At 48.7% G+C, this 13,725-nt stretch overlaps 1 protein-coding gene across 1 annotated transcript in view; it reads right to left on the bottom strand.

The window, feature by feature from the left end:
* Positions 1 to 544: 544 nt before the first annotated feature.
* Positions 545 to 13,725, bottom strand: part of dpep1 (dipeptidase 1) — a 67,722-nt gene continuing 54,541 nt past the window's right edge. The window contains exons 8-10 of the mRNA XM_072518059.1: positions 11,827 to 11,902; positions 5,598 to 5,733; positions 545 to 981 (exon numbers count right to left, since the gene is read on the bottom strand). Coding sequence (XP_072374160.1) covers positions 814 to 981; positions 5,598 to 5,733; positions 11,827 to 11,902 — 380 coding nt within the window. The 3' untranslated portion in view covers positions 545 to 813. The remainder of the gene's footprint in view (positions 982 to 5,597; positions 5,734 to 11,826; positions 11,903 to 13,725) is intronic.

The raw sequence follows: 13,725 nt of genomic DNA, 5'->3' as shown, positions 1-13,725 counted from the left end.
AAGCCAGATTCCCCCGGCTCCCGCTATTCAAACACCTGCCAGCGGGGTCACTGAAGCCCCGATGCTGATGATGTTGGTGGGGTGAGTTGGCACATAAGACCCCGCCCCTCTCAGTTCCAGTGTAAAACTCACCTCCATCCAAAATAACTAAGTGTGGGTGGATTGCGATATGGATCCTGCCAACCCATCACACTTACAAATGTTTTGGGAAAATTGCACCCATTATCTCAATTTGGAGCCTTGAGCTTTAACTGGAAATTTCACTTGCCTTTTAATGCTGTAATTCTAGGCATTACAACATTTTAATTGCAGGTCTAAGTGAGAGAGAGAAGTATCATAAGAATTGTTCTCGCCCTGCTTGAGTGCAACTATAATATGCAGGAAATCCTTGCATGGGTAGAAAGAACCAAACTGTCTGGTTCTTGTATATTGTGTGTGCGTGTTGGACAGAGAAAGGCGAGTTATACTTTTCACTCTAGTTTTATGAATACCCAGAATACTTGTGATACCGAGAATAATATGAGGTATGACTAACTGAGAAAAATATGTTTCAGCTTTTTTATGGTTTAAGCTGTTGAATAAACCACTAATTGGAACATTCAGATGATGGAAAATCCCTAATGGATAGACTTTTCATAGGGAACTCTGCAGAAATTTATTCCTGCTTTTGCAGAATTTCTACCAATGCTATGGTGGGCGATTGTCAGAAACCCCATGGAAATGCTGCCTCTAAATTTTTCTTTGTATTCAAATGTTCTTATCTGGATATTTGCTTAGGGGCTATTGCTGTACCTCTATCACCCAATGTAACTCTTACATTAATAAATAGTGTGCTAGGTACATCAATGACACAACTGAAGGCAATAGCACCAGTGGGGTTCCATTATTGCTTTGCTTCTCATAGCCATAGCCAGATCTGCATTGATTCTTAATCTGTTCATAAGGAATAGGCTCATCATCGCCAGGAGAGTTGGACTTAACCTAGAAAACAAACAAAAATACATCCAGTCAGTTACCATTTAGAACTTGCTTAAAATTTAATTCCAACCCAAAATATGAATAGCAAACTTTATTGAAATAATGGCAAATAAAGAATTCCAGATTGTATGATAATAAAATCACAGTTTGAACATATTGGACATCTACCTTCAATACCATTGCCTAATTTATGTTGACATTCCCCTCGTTTATGGACAGTTCGACAGATTATATGCATAACCACCAAATATAAAAGCATATGAGTGATATGTATTAGACATTTACTTTTAAATTAAAACTCAAATGTTGCAAATGAGTTATCATGCTTTGTTCAAACTCAAGGGTTATGCTTTGGGGCATTTACTGGCTGAAAAAATTAACGTTTGGTATTGGTCTTATCCAATCTAAAAATATTTACAGTGTTGAGCGGCCTGCCTCTACAATGGAACCTATTGAATAATATCAAGTTTGCTAAAGAAAATTAAAGAAAAATTAAATAGTGTGACAGATAAAATAAAACTAAAGTTAATATTTAAATAGGACAGGAAGTGAAAATAGGAAAAGGGAAGCCACAGTAAATGTCTAATTTTAAAAGTCTTACTTCAAATTGTTTTTAATTGTTCATTTTAGTTCCATAGGTCGACAGTCTGAACGCATTCAGTTGTGAATGGTGGCGAACAATTTAAAAAAACAACCAGAGGAGGGGGCATCAAAAACATACCTATCCTTAATGGTAGTACAGCTCAGTATGTCAATGCAAAAGACATTGAGGATACCCTACACCGTGTTATGTGGCACGATCGTCGTGTTAAATAGGATAGACTTTGAACAAATCTAGCAACTCAAAACTGGGCATCTATGAGACGCGGTGTGCCATCAGCAGCAGAACTGTATTCAACCAAAATCTGTAACCTATTGGCATGGCATATTCCTCACTCTACCAATACCACCAAGGCGTGGGACCAAGCCTGGTTCAATAAAGAGTGCAGGAGGGCATGCCAGGAGCAGCACCAGGCATGTCAACCTGGTGAAGCTACAACATAGGACTACTTGTGTACCAAACATTAAAAGCAGTATGCGATGGACTAGGCTAAGAACTCCCGCAGCCAGCAGATCAGATCTGAGCTCTGCATTGCTCCCACATCCAGTTATGAATTGTGGTGGACAATTAAGCAACTCACTGGAGGCTCCACAAATATTCTCAATGATGGAGGAGTCCAGCACATCAGTGCAAAAAAGAAGGCTGAAGCATTTGCAATAATCTTCAGGCAGAAATGCAAATGGATGATCCATCTCGGTCTTCTCCAGAGGTCCCCTGGATTACAGATGCCAGTCTTCAGCCAATTCAATTCACTCTACTGATATCAAGAAATGGCTGAAGACACTGGTTATGAAAAGACCATGAGCCCTGACAACATTCCAACATTGGTCCTGAAGATTTGTACTCTAGGAATTGCCACACCCTTAGCCAAGCTGTTCCTGTATGGCCACAACTATGGCATCTGCCCACCAATGTGGAAAATTGTCCAAAAGTGTCCTGTCCACTAAAAACAGGATAAATCCAACCCAGCCGGTTACCGCCCCATCAGTCTATTCTCGATTATCAGAAAAGTGATGGAAGGTGTCGCCAATAGTGCTATCAAGTAGCACTTACTCAGCAATAAACTCCTCATTGACACTCAGTTTGGATTCTGCCAGGCCACTCAGCTCATGACCTCATCACAACCTTGAAGAGCTCAACTCAAGAGGTGAGGTAAGAATAACATCAATGCAGTATTTGACTGAGTATGGCATCAAGGAACCCCAGCAAAACTGCAGTCAGTGGGAATCAGGAGGAAAACTTCCTGTTGGTTGGACAAAGAAAGATGGTTGTGATTGCTGGAGGTCAACCATCTCAGCTCCAGGACATCACTGCAAGAGTTCCTCAGCATAGTGTCCTCGGCCCAACCATCTTCAGCTGCTTCATCAAATGATCTTCCTTCCTTCATAAGGTCTGAAGTGGGGATGTTCGCGGATGACTGCCCCTGCTCTGCACCATGTGCAACTCCTCAGATTCTGCAGCAGTCTGCATCCATATGCAGTAACATTCAGGCTTGTGCTGATAGGTTGCAAGGAACATTGGTGCCACAGAACTGCCGGACAATGACCATCTCCAACAATAGAGAACCTAGTCATCTCTGTTTATGACTCAATGGCATTACCATCGCTGAATCTCCCACCATCAACATTGTGGAGGTCATTATTGTAAATGAACTAGATTAGCCATGGACCATGACTACAAGAGCAGGTCAGAGTCCAGGAACTCTGCAGCAAATAAATTATCTCCTAACTTCCCACAGCCTGTTCACCATTTACAAGGCAAAAGCCAAAATTGTGACGGGATACTCTCCATTTTCCCGGATGAGTGCAACTCCAACGACACTCAAGAAGTTCAACACCATCCAGGACAAAGCATTCTGCTTGATTGACACCTTATCCACCATCTTCAACATCCACTCCCTCCAGCACTGACACAGTGGCAGTCATGTGTACCATCTACAAGGTGCACTGTAGCAACTTACCTAAGCTCCTTCAAGTGCACCTTCCAAACCCACAACCTCTACCACCTAGGAGGACAAGGGCAGCAGATACCTGGGAACACCACCAGCTGCAAGTTCCCCTTTAAACCACACACCATCCTAATGTGGGACTATATCAACATTCCTTCTGTGTCTCTGGATCAAAATCATGGAACTCCTTTCCCAATAACACTGTGAGTGTGCCTCTTTTTTATTCATTCATGGGATTATGGGCATCGCTGGCAAGGCCAGCATTTGTTGCCCATACCTAATTGCTCTTGAGAAGGTAGTGGTGAGCTGCCTTCTTGAAGCGCTGCAGTCCATAGTGGCACGGTAGCACAGTGGGGGCAGCACGGTAGCACAGTGGTTAGCGCAATTGCTTCACAGCTCCATGGTCCCAGGTTCGATTCCTGGCTTGGGTCACTGTCTGTGCGGAGTCTGCACGTTCTCCCTGTGTCTGCGTGGGTTTCCTCCGGGTGCTCCGGTTTCCTCCCACGGTCCAAAGATGCGCAGGTTAGGTGGATTGCCCATGCTAAATTGTCCTTAGTGTCCAAAATTGCCCTTCGTGTTGGGTGGGGTTACTTGTTAATGGGGATAGGGTGGAGGTGTGGGCTTAGGTAGGATGCTCTTTCCAAGAGTCAGTGCAGACTCAGTGAAGCCTCTTTCTGCACTGTAAATTCTATGATAGTGTAGGTACACCCACAGTGCTGTTAGGGAGGTAGTTCCATGATTATGATCCAGTGACAATGAAGGAACGATAATATATTTATAAGTCAGGATGGTGAATCACTTGGATGAGACACCAGAGATTCCCAATAGATGGCATTGAGGTTGATGTCATCGTAGTAGAAATCGATGCCACAGAGCTAGCTGGCTTTTTATGGGGGGTTATCTTCAAGATCTGTACTGAGCAGCATTTGTCAGCATTCTGTAGGAACTAATCCCTCTGCGACACCCTGTTCTATCACCCCCAACTCCTCAGCCCCTTCCCCTTGCAATTGCGGAAGGTGCAATCCTTGCCTCTTTACCTCCTCCCTCTTCCCCATTCAAACACTCCCTTCAGGTGAAGCAGCATTTCACCTGCACCTGCTTCAATTTGATCCACTGTATTCGCTGCTCCCAATGCGGCCTCCTCTACTTTGGGGAGAATAAACGCAGACTGGGTGACCGCTTTGCAGAACATCTTCACTCAGTTCGCAAGTATGGCCCGACCTTTGTGTCGCTTGCCATTTCAAATTGCCACCCTGCTCTCATGCTCACATATCTGTTCTTGGCCTGCTGCAATGTTCCAGTGAAGCCCAACACAAACTGGAGGAACAGCACCTCATCTTCCGGATAGACACGTTACAGCCTTCCAGATTTAACACAGAGTTCACCGACGTCAAATCGTGAACTCTCGCCTCCACCTTTACCCCCTTTTTTTAATCCAGCTTTTTTTGTCCAAGCAATGTCTTTAGTCTTTCACACTCCCATCAACGCTCCTTTTAACTGTGTCCATCTTTGTCAATTCTCACCTGAGCTCCCACCTAACCCTGACCTTCTATTTCTCCCAACCTCCTCCTCCCCCTCTTAAGCAATATAAAATCCGTCACATTTTTCCCACTCATTAGCTCTGAAGGTGATTCATACTGACATGAAACGTTAGCTATGTTTCTTTCTCCATTGATGCTGCCAGACCTGCTGAGTTTTCCCAGCACTTTCTGTTTTTTTTAGCGAGCAGCTTCCCTTCACTGCTGACCAGAAGATCTGTGCCTTCATATTCCAAAGCTAATGCACACGTTTGCCATCAATAGTCTGCATGGTACTGGTATCATCATGGTCTGTTGAATAGTTAATTCCCATCTGCCCTTCAAAAGAGTGAGACTTCACAGAAAAGAAGAGAGAAGTTGCTTGAGAGGCAAGTTGGATGCTTGCTCCGCTTCACTTCAAGCACATTTACAATTGTCATCTTTCGACCATTTAATTCACAATCACATGGGATCTGTAACTTCATCAAGGCATAGCCAGCATTCCACGAAATTGCTTTTAGATATGGCATATGTGATGTTAGGTAATCTTCACCTGTTCCACCTGCTGAAAAACTCGTAGAAAGTTTTCTCCAAGAGCTGCTTTCACCTCCACATCAGTCCAGTTTCTCTTTAGTAGTTCAGCTACCAAATCTGGATAGAAGGACACATCATCCAAACCTGTAGGAAGACTTCAAAATGAAACATGTAAGCTTTAAGTATGTAATTTGATGGTGAGGCAGTCCTATCCATACACACGCATACTTTCTAGCACGCGTTATAAAGACACTGGCAGATATTATCCCCCAACCTAATCTGGGGCCTCGGAGCCCACCTGTAATGCCCTTATTGCCTCCAACAGCCTAGGAAATTAGATTGTTCTCTTTATATGTCAGTATCATGCCAGCATGTGGACTAACATACTAAGCCACGCTTGTCCAAATCATGGCTCACCGGCTACTATCAGCACACCAGATCTCTCCGTCCAGCTCACCAGGCCTCTCAGTCCAGCCCACCAGACATCTCCATTTAGCCCATCAGACATCTCCATTCAGCCCATCAGACATCTCCATTCAGCCCACCAGATCTCTCCATCCAGCTCACCGAACCTCTCTGTCCAACCCACCAAACCTCTCCATTAAGCCCACCAGACCTCTCCATCCAGCCCACCAGATCTCTCCATCCAGCCCACCAGACCTCGCCATCCAGCCCACCAGATCTCTCCATCCAGCTCACCGAACCTCTCTGTCCAACCCACCAAACCTCTCCATCCAGCCCACCAGACCTCTCCATCCAGCCCACCAGATCTCTCCATCCAGCCCACCAGACCTCGCCATCCAGCCCACGAGATCTCTCCATCCAGCCCACCAGACCTCTCCAACCAGCCCACCAGATCTCTCCATCCAGCCCACCAAACCTCTCCATCCTGCCCACCAGACCCCTCTGTCCAGTCCACCAGACATCTCCGTCCTGTCCACCAGACATCTCCATCCAGTCCACCAGACCTCTCCATTCAGCCCACCAAACCTCTCTGTCCAGCCCACCAGACATCTCTATTCAGCCCACCAAACCTCTCTGACCAGCCCACCAGACATCTCCGTCCAGTCCACCAGACCTCTCCATCCAGCCCACCAGATCTCTCCATCCTGCCCACCAGACCACTCCATCCAGCCCACCAGATCTCTCCATCCAGCCCAGCAGGCCTCTCCATCCAGCCCACCAGACCTCTCCATCCAGCCCACCAGACCTCTCCATCCAGCCCACCAGACCTCTCTGTCCAGCCCACCAGACCTCTCTGTCCAGCCCACCAGACATCTCCATCCAGCCCACCAGCCATCTCCATCCAGCCCACCAGACCTCTCCATCCAGCCCAACAGACCTCTCATTCCAGCCCACCAGACATATCCATCCAGCCCACCAGATCTCTCCATCCAGCCCACCAGACCTCTCCATCCAGCCCACCAGACATCTCCATCCTGCCCACCAGACATCTCCATCCTGCCCACCAGATCACTCCGTCCAGCCCATCAGATCTCTCCATTCTGCCCACCAAACCTCTCCATCCAGCCCACCAGACATCTCCATCCTGCCCACCAGATCTCTCCATCCAGACCACAAGATCTCTCCATCCTGCCCACCAGACCTCTCCATCCAGCCCACCAGACATCTCCGTCCAGTCCACCAGGCCTCTCAGTCCAGCCCACCAGATCTCTCCATCCAGCCCACCAGGCCTCTCAGTCCAGCCCACCAGATCTCTCCATCCAGCCCACCAGACCTCTCATCCAGCCCACCAGATCTCTCCATCCAGCCCACCAGACCTCACCATCCAGCCCACCAGATCTCTCCATCCAGCACACCAGATCTCTCCGTCCAGCTCACCAGGCCTCTCAGTCCAGCCCACCAGACATCTCCATTCAGCCCATCAGACATCTCCATTCAGCCCATCAGACATCTCCATTCAGCCCACCAGATCTCTCCATCCAGCTCACCGAACCTCTCTGTCCAACCCAACAAACCTCTCCATCCAGCCCACCAGACCCCTCCAACCAGCCCACCAGATCTCTCCATCCAGCCCACCAAACCTCTCCATCCTGCCACCCAGGCCTCTCTGTCCAGCCCACCAGACATCTCCGTCCAGTCCACCAGACATCTCCTTCCAGTCCACCAGACCTCTCCATTCAGCCCACCAAACCTCCCTGTCCAGCCCACCAGACATCTCTATTCAGCCCACCAAACCTCTCTGTCCAGCCCACCAGACCTCTCCATCCAGCCCACCAGATCTCTCCATTCTGCCCACCAGACCACTCCATCCAGCCCACCAGATCTCTCCATCCAGCCCAGCAGGCCTCTCTATCCAGCCCACCAGACATCTCCGTCCAGTCCACCAGACCTCTCCATCCAGCCCACCAGACCTCTCCATCCTGCCCACCAGACCTCTCTGTCCAGCCCACCAGACATCTCCGTCCAGTCCACCAGACATCTCCGTCCAGTCCACCAGACCTCTCCATTCAGCCCACCAAACCTCTCTGTCCAGCCCACCAGACATCTCTATTCAGCCCACCAAACCTCTCTGTCCAGCCCACCAGACATCTCCGTCCAGTCCACCAGACCTCTCCATCCAGCCCACCAGATCTCTCCATTCTGCCCACCAGACCACTCCATACAGCCCACCAGATCTCTCCATCCAGCCCAGCAGGCCTCTCCATCCAGCCCACCAGACATCTCCGTCCAGTCCCCCAGACCTCTCCATCCAGCCCACCAGACCTCTTCATCCAGCCCACCAGATATCTCCATCCAGCCCACCAGACCTCTCTGTCCAGCCCACCAGACCTCTCTGTCCACCCCACCAGACCTCTCCATCCAGCCCACCAGACATCTACATCCAGCCCACCAGCCATCTCCATCCAGCCCACCAGACCTCTCCATCCAGCCCACCAGACCTCTCATTCCAGCCCACCAGACATCTCCATCCAGCCCACCAGATCTCTCCATCCAGCCCACCAGACCTCTCCATCCAGCCCACCAGACATCTCCATCCTGCCCACCAGACATCTCCATCCTGCCCACCAGATCACTCCGTCCAGCCCACCAGATCTCTCCATTCTGCCCACCAGACCTCTCCATCCAGCCCCAGACATCTCCATCCTGCCCACCAGATCTCTCCGTCCAGACCACCAGATCTCTCCATCCTGCCCACCAGACCTCTCCATCCAGCCCACCAGGCCTCTCAGTCCAGCCCACCAGATCTCTCCATCCAGCCCACCAGACCTCTCATCCAGCCCACCAGATCTCTCCATCCAGCCCACCAGACCTCACCATCCAGCCCACCAGATCTCTCCATCCAGCCCACCAGACCTCTCCATCCAGCCCACCAGACATCTCCATCCAGCCCACCAGACATCTCCATCCAGCCCACCAGATCTCTCCACCCAGCCCAGCAGACATCTCCATCCTGCCCACCAGACCTCGCCATCCAGCCCACCAGATCTCTCCATCCAGCCCACCAGTTCTCTCCATCCAGCCCACCAGACATCTCCATCCAGCCCACCAGACATCTCCATCCAGCCCACCAGCTCTCTCCATCCAGCCCAGCAGACATCTCCATCCAGCCCACCAGATCTCTCCATCCTGCCCACCAGACCTCTCCATCCTGCCCACCAGATCTCTCCATCCAGCCCACCAGATCTCTCCATCCTGCCCACCAGATCTCTCCATCCAGTCCACCAGATTTCACCACCCAGCCACCAGACATCTCCATCCTGCCCACCAGATCTCTCCGTCCAGCCCAGCAGACATCTCCGTCCAGCCCACCAGACATCTCCATCCAGCCCACCAGACCTCTCCATCCAGCCCACCAGACATCTCCGTCCAGCCCACCAAACCTCTCCATCCTGCCCACCAGACCTCTCCATCCAGCCCACCAGACCGAGGCATCTTCCCGGTCTGTGACTTCCAGGTAGAACTGGAAGCGTTTTTTGAATATCTTCCCGTTGGCCCCCAGGTTACCGGTGATGCGGAGCGGCGGCGGCGGGCAGGTGCTGTCCATTTTGCAGGATGACTGTATGCTGGTGGAAGGCAGATCACTTGCAGGTAAGTCTAAGAAGCTCTAATATCCCCCAACTCCTGGTATCATGATGTGTTGGGTGTTCTGGATCCGTGGAACACATACAGGCCACCAACACTTAAAATAGTGCAGCACTATTTTATTAAGTTAGAAACTGTTGAACACACTTTCACTGTGGGTTAACACGATGTTAGATTAAACTAAAGACCTATGCCTGTCCGAACCAGTCTATGCACTCAGCACATGGTGAGGGCCTGTGCTGTGAGCTGTAAGCTCTGTCCTTGTAGGAGGCTGCATCCCGAATGAGCGGGAACTCTGATGCCCCCTGTCTTTATAGTGAGTGTGCTCTAACTGGTGATTCGCTGCGGTGTTGTGTGTTGATTGGTCTTGCTGTGTGTCCATCAGTGTGTGTGTATCTGCACCATGATATACTGGTGTATATCATGACATGAGAGAGAGAGATTGCGCGTGTGTGTGTGTGTGCATGAGAGAGATTGTGTGTGCGAGAGAGAGGGATTGCATGTGTATGAGAGAGATTGTGTGTATGTGTAAGAGATATTGTGTGTATGTGTAAGAGAGAGATTGTGTGTGTATGTAGAAGAGAGAGTGTGTTTGTGTATGTGAGAGAGATTGTGTGTGTGTGAAGGAGAGATTGTGTGTGTAAGGGAGAGATTGTGCGCGTCTGTGTGTGTGTAAGGGAGAGATTGTGCGCGTCTGTGTGTGTGTGAGAGAGCGTGTGTGTGAGAGAGCGTGTGTGTGAGAGAGCGTGTGTGTGAGAGAGCATGTGTGAGAGAGGATGTGTATGTGAAAGAGGGATTGTGTGTGTGAGAGAGCATGTGTGTGTGTGTCTGTGTAAGAGAGGGTGGAATCTTGAGCCTACCATCGCCTACCAGAGGATTGGTGGCAAGGACAATTGCTTCACAGCTCCAGGGTCCCAGGTTCGATTCCGGCTTGGGTCACTGTCTGTGCGGAGTCTGCACATCCTCCCCGTGTGTGCGTGGGTTTCCTCCGGGTGCTCCGGTTTCCTCCCACAGTACAAAGATGTGCAGGTTAGGTGGATTGGCCATGATAAATTTCCCTTAGAGTCCAAAATTGCCCTTAGTGTTGGGTGGGGTTACTGGGTTATGGGGATAGGGGGAGGTGCGGGCTTGGGTAGGGTGCTCTTTCCAAGAGCCGGTGCAGACTCGATGGGCCAAATGGCCTCCTCCTGCACTGTAAATTCTATGATCTATGATCTCCTGAGAATTGTGAAACTTCATTCTCACCCAAGAGATTGCGTTTCCAGATTTTCCCCACCTCTCGCAGGTGACATCACGGGTGAACCTCATTTTAATAAATGTTAATACATTTCCATGTTATTAACGTCCCCTTGCCAAATGATCCCTCCCTCGTCGCGTTGGTGAGTTTTACAACAGGTTGGCTATGCGTGAGGCAGTCAGGGGGCTTCCTCCGGGGTGCAAATTTGACTGAAGAGTTCTGATGAGAAGCCTCAGCTGAAACCTCAAATGCAGTTCCCTTCACCGTGTCCTTTTCATTCTCTATGTTCTTTATTTCAGTCTTCTATGCCAATCCTCATGTTCGATTTATTTCCAATATCAGGCTTGTTGAAAACTGAGACAGAATCCATTTTACAGTCGAATGAAATGGTTTTCTCACAGTGGGTTCATGTTATCATGAGAGCTATTGCCAACCAGCTCAACCAATTCGGCAGGCTGCTGACAAAGATTTAGAGTCATAGAATCCCAGAAGACGGCACCGTGGCGCAGTGGTTAGCACTGCTGCCTCATGGCACCGTGGACCCATGTTCGATCCCGGCCCCCGGGTCACTATCCGTGTGGAGTTTGCACATTCTCCCTGTGTCTGCGTGAATCTCACCCCCACAACCCAAAGATGTCCAGGGTAGGTGGATTGGCACAGCTAACTTGCCCCTTAATTGGAAAAAAAAAGAATCATAGAATCCCTACAGTGCAGAAGGAGGCCCTTCGGTCCATCGAGTCTGCACTGACCCTCTGAAAGAGCACCTTGCCTCGGCCCACTCCCCCATCCTATTCCCAAAACCGCACTTAACATAAACATCTTAGGACACCAAGGGCCAATTTAGCATGGCCAATTGACCTAACCCGAACATCTTTTAATACGCAAAAGAATAGATTTCTCAAAGAAGGTGCAAGTGAATTGAACAGCCGTGTAGATAGACAGCTAGATTAATATTGAGTATTACCTGGAAACGCCATCATAATCTCCACCAAATCCTACTGTCTTGTAACCAGCAATCTTTTTGATGTAGTCAAAATGATCTATGAAATTATTTGACAAACATGCCTTTATAAAAAAAAATGTTTGAATTCCATTACAATAAGTGTAATAGTTCAATTCAAAACCGCGAGAAAGCTAATAGTGATGTCTTAAAACTCCCACCAGAAACTGATGGCAGAACATCTGGAACTCCCTAATTAAAAGCACTGTGGGGCATCATCACCACACAAACTACAGCATTTCAAGAAAGACGGCTCACCACAGCCTACTCAAGGGCAATTAGATGGGCAATAAATATAGGCTTTGCCAGCGCCACCTGCATCCTGTGAATGACCATAAAGGTAGAATCCCCGTCCACATTACTCCTGAACTGAAGGATGTTGAGTAGGGGAGGGTTATGCCTCGTCTGCAGCACCTCCCAATAAGATGCATAATAGGGGGAAGGAAGTCAGTCAGCGGAATCTCAACTGCAGAATACTTGGGAGCGCCTAGAGGCTGCAGGCCTTCCGGAAGGCGTTTGATACGGTGCCGCACAGAAAGTTAATTCACAAGGTTAGATCACATGAGGTTAGGAGTTATTTATTAGCTTGGATAGAAGACTGGCTGACGGACAGGGGGCGGAAAGTCGGGATAAAATGGGTCTTTTTCTGGATGGCAAGATGTAACTAGTGGGGTGCCACAGGGCTCGGTCCTTGGGTCCCAGCTATTTACAATCTATATTAACGACTTGGATACAAGGGTAGAAGGTTCTATAGCTAAATTTGCAGATGACACAAAAATAGGTGGGACAGTAAGCTGCAATAAGGAAATAAGAACATTACAAATGGATATAGATAGGTTAGTAGAGTGGGCCAAAATGTGGCAGATGGAGTTTAACGTGGATAAGTGTGAGGTGATGCAAACATGGGAAGGCAACTTATCTAAATGGGGAGAGACTTAAGGGTGCTCTATTGCAGAGGGACCTGGGAGTCCTCGTTCATGCGTCACAGAAAACGAGCATGCAGGTGCAGCAGATAATAAAGAAAGCAAATGGAATTTATAGCTAAAGGAATTGAATATAAAGGTAAGGAAGTGTCATTGCAACTATACAAAGCATTGCTGAGACTGCACCTGGAGTATTGTGCACAGTTTTGGTCCCCTTATTTGAGGAAAGATGTAGTGGCATTGGAGGCAGTTCAGAGGAGGTTCACTAGGTTGATCCCAGACTGAGGGGTTTGTCGTATGAGGAGAGATTGAACAGTTTAGGCCTATACTCTCTCCAGTTTAGAAGAATGAGGGGAGATCAAATTGAGGTATACAAGGTGATAAAAGGTCTGGGTAAAATAGACATGGAGCAGATGTTTCCGCTTGTGGGGCATTCTAAAACGAGAGGCCATAATCTCAGGATAAGAGGTGGCAAATTTAAAACGGATTTGAGGAGAAACTACTTCCCCCAAAGGGTTGTGAATCTGTGGAATTCGCTACCCCAGAATGCGGTGGTTGCTGGGACAGTGAGTAAATTTGAGAAGGAGTGAGACAGATTTTTAATTGCTAATGGGTTGAAGGGTTATGGAGAACGGGAAGGACGGTGGAGGTAAGCCCATGATGAGATCAGCCATGATCGAATGGCAGCGCAGACTCGATGGGCCAAATGGCCTAATTCTGCTCTTATATCTTATGAACTTATGAACTCTTTTTCAGAAACAAATCTATGATTTGATTGAAGGTCTCTAGGACTCCTCACTGAACTGTGCATTCCCTTCCCCAGCAATATATTGTGATTAATCTATACTCAAATGCTGGAAATAAAAATAAAAACAGGCCGTGGGATTCTCCATCGGTGGGATCCTCCGCTTCACCGGCAGCACACCCAAGCCCGCAGGCT

This window comes from Scyliorhinus torazame, chromosome 10 (assembly GCF_047496885.1).
Source record: "Scyliorhinus torazame isolate Kashiwa2021f chromosome 10, sScyTor2.1, whole genome shotgun sequence".
NCBI lineage: Eukaryota > Metazoa > Chordata > Chondrichthyes > Carcharhiniformes > Scyliorhinidae > Scyliorhinus > Scyliorhinus torazame.
Note: the sequence above shows the minus strand (reverse complement) of the source record. Positions and strands in the feature narration are given on the sequence as shown.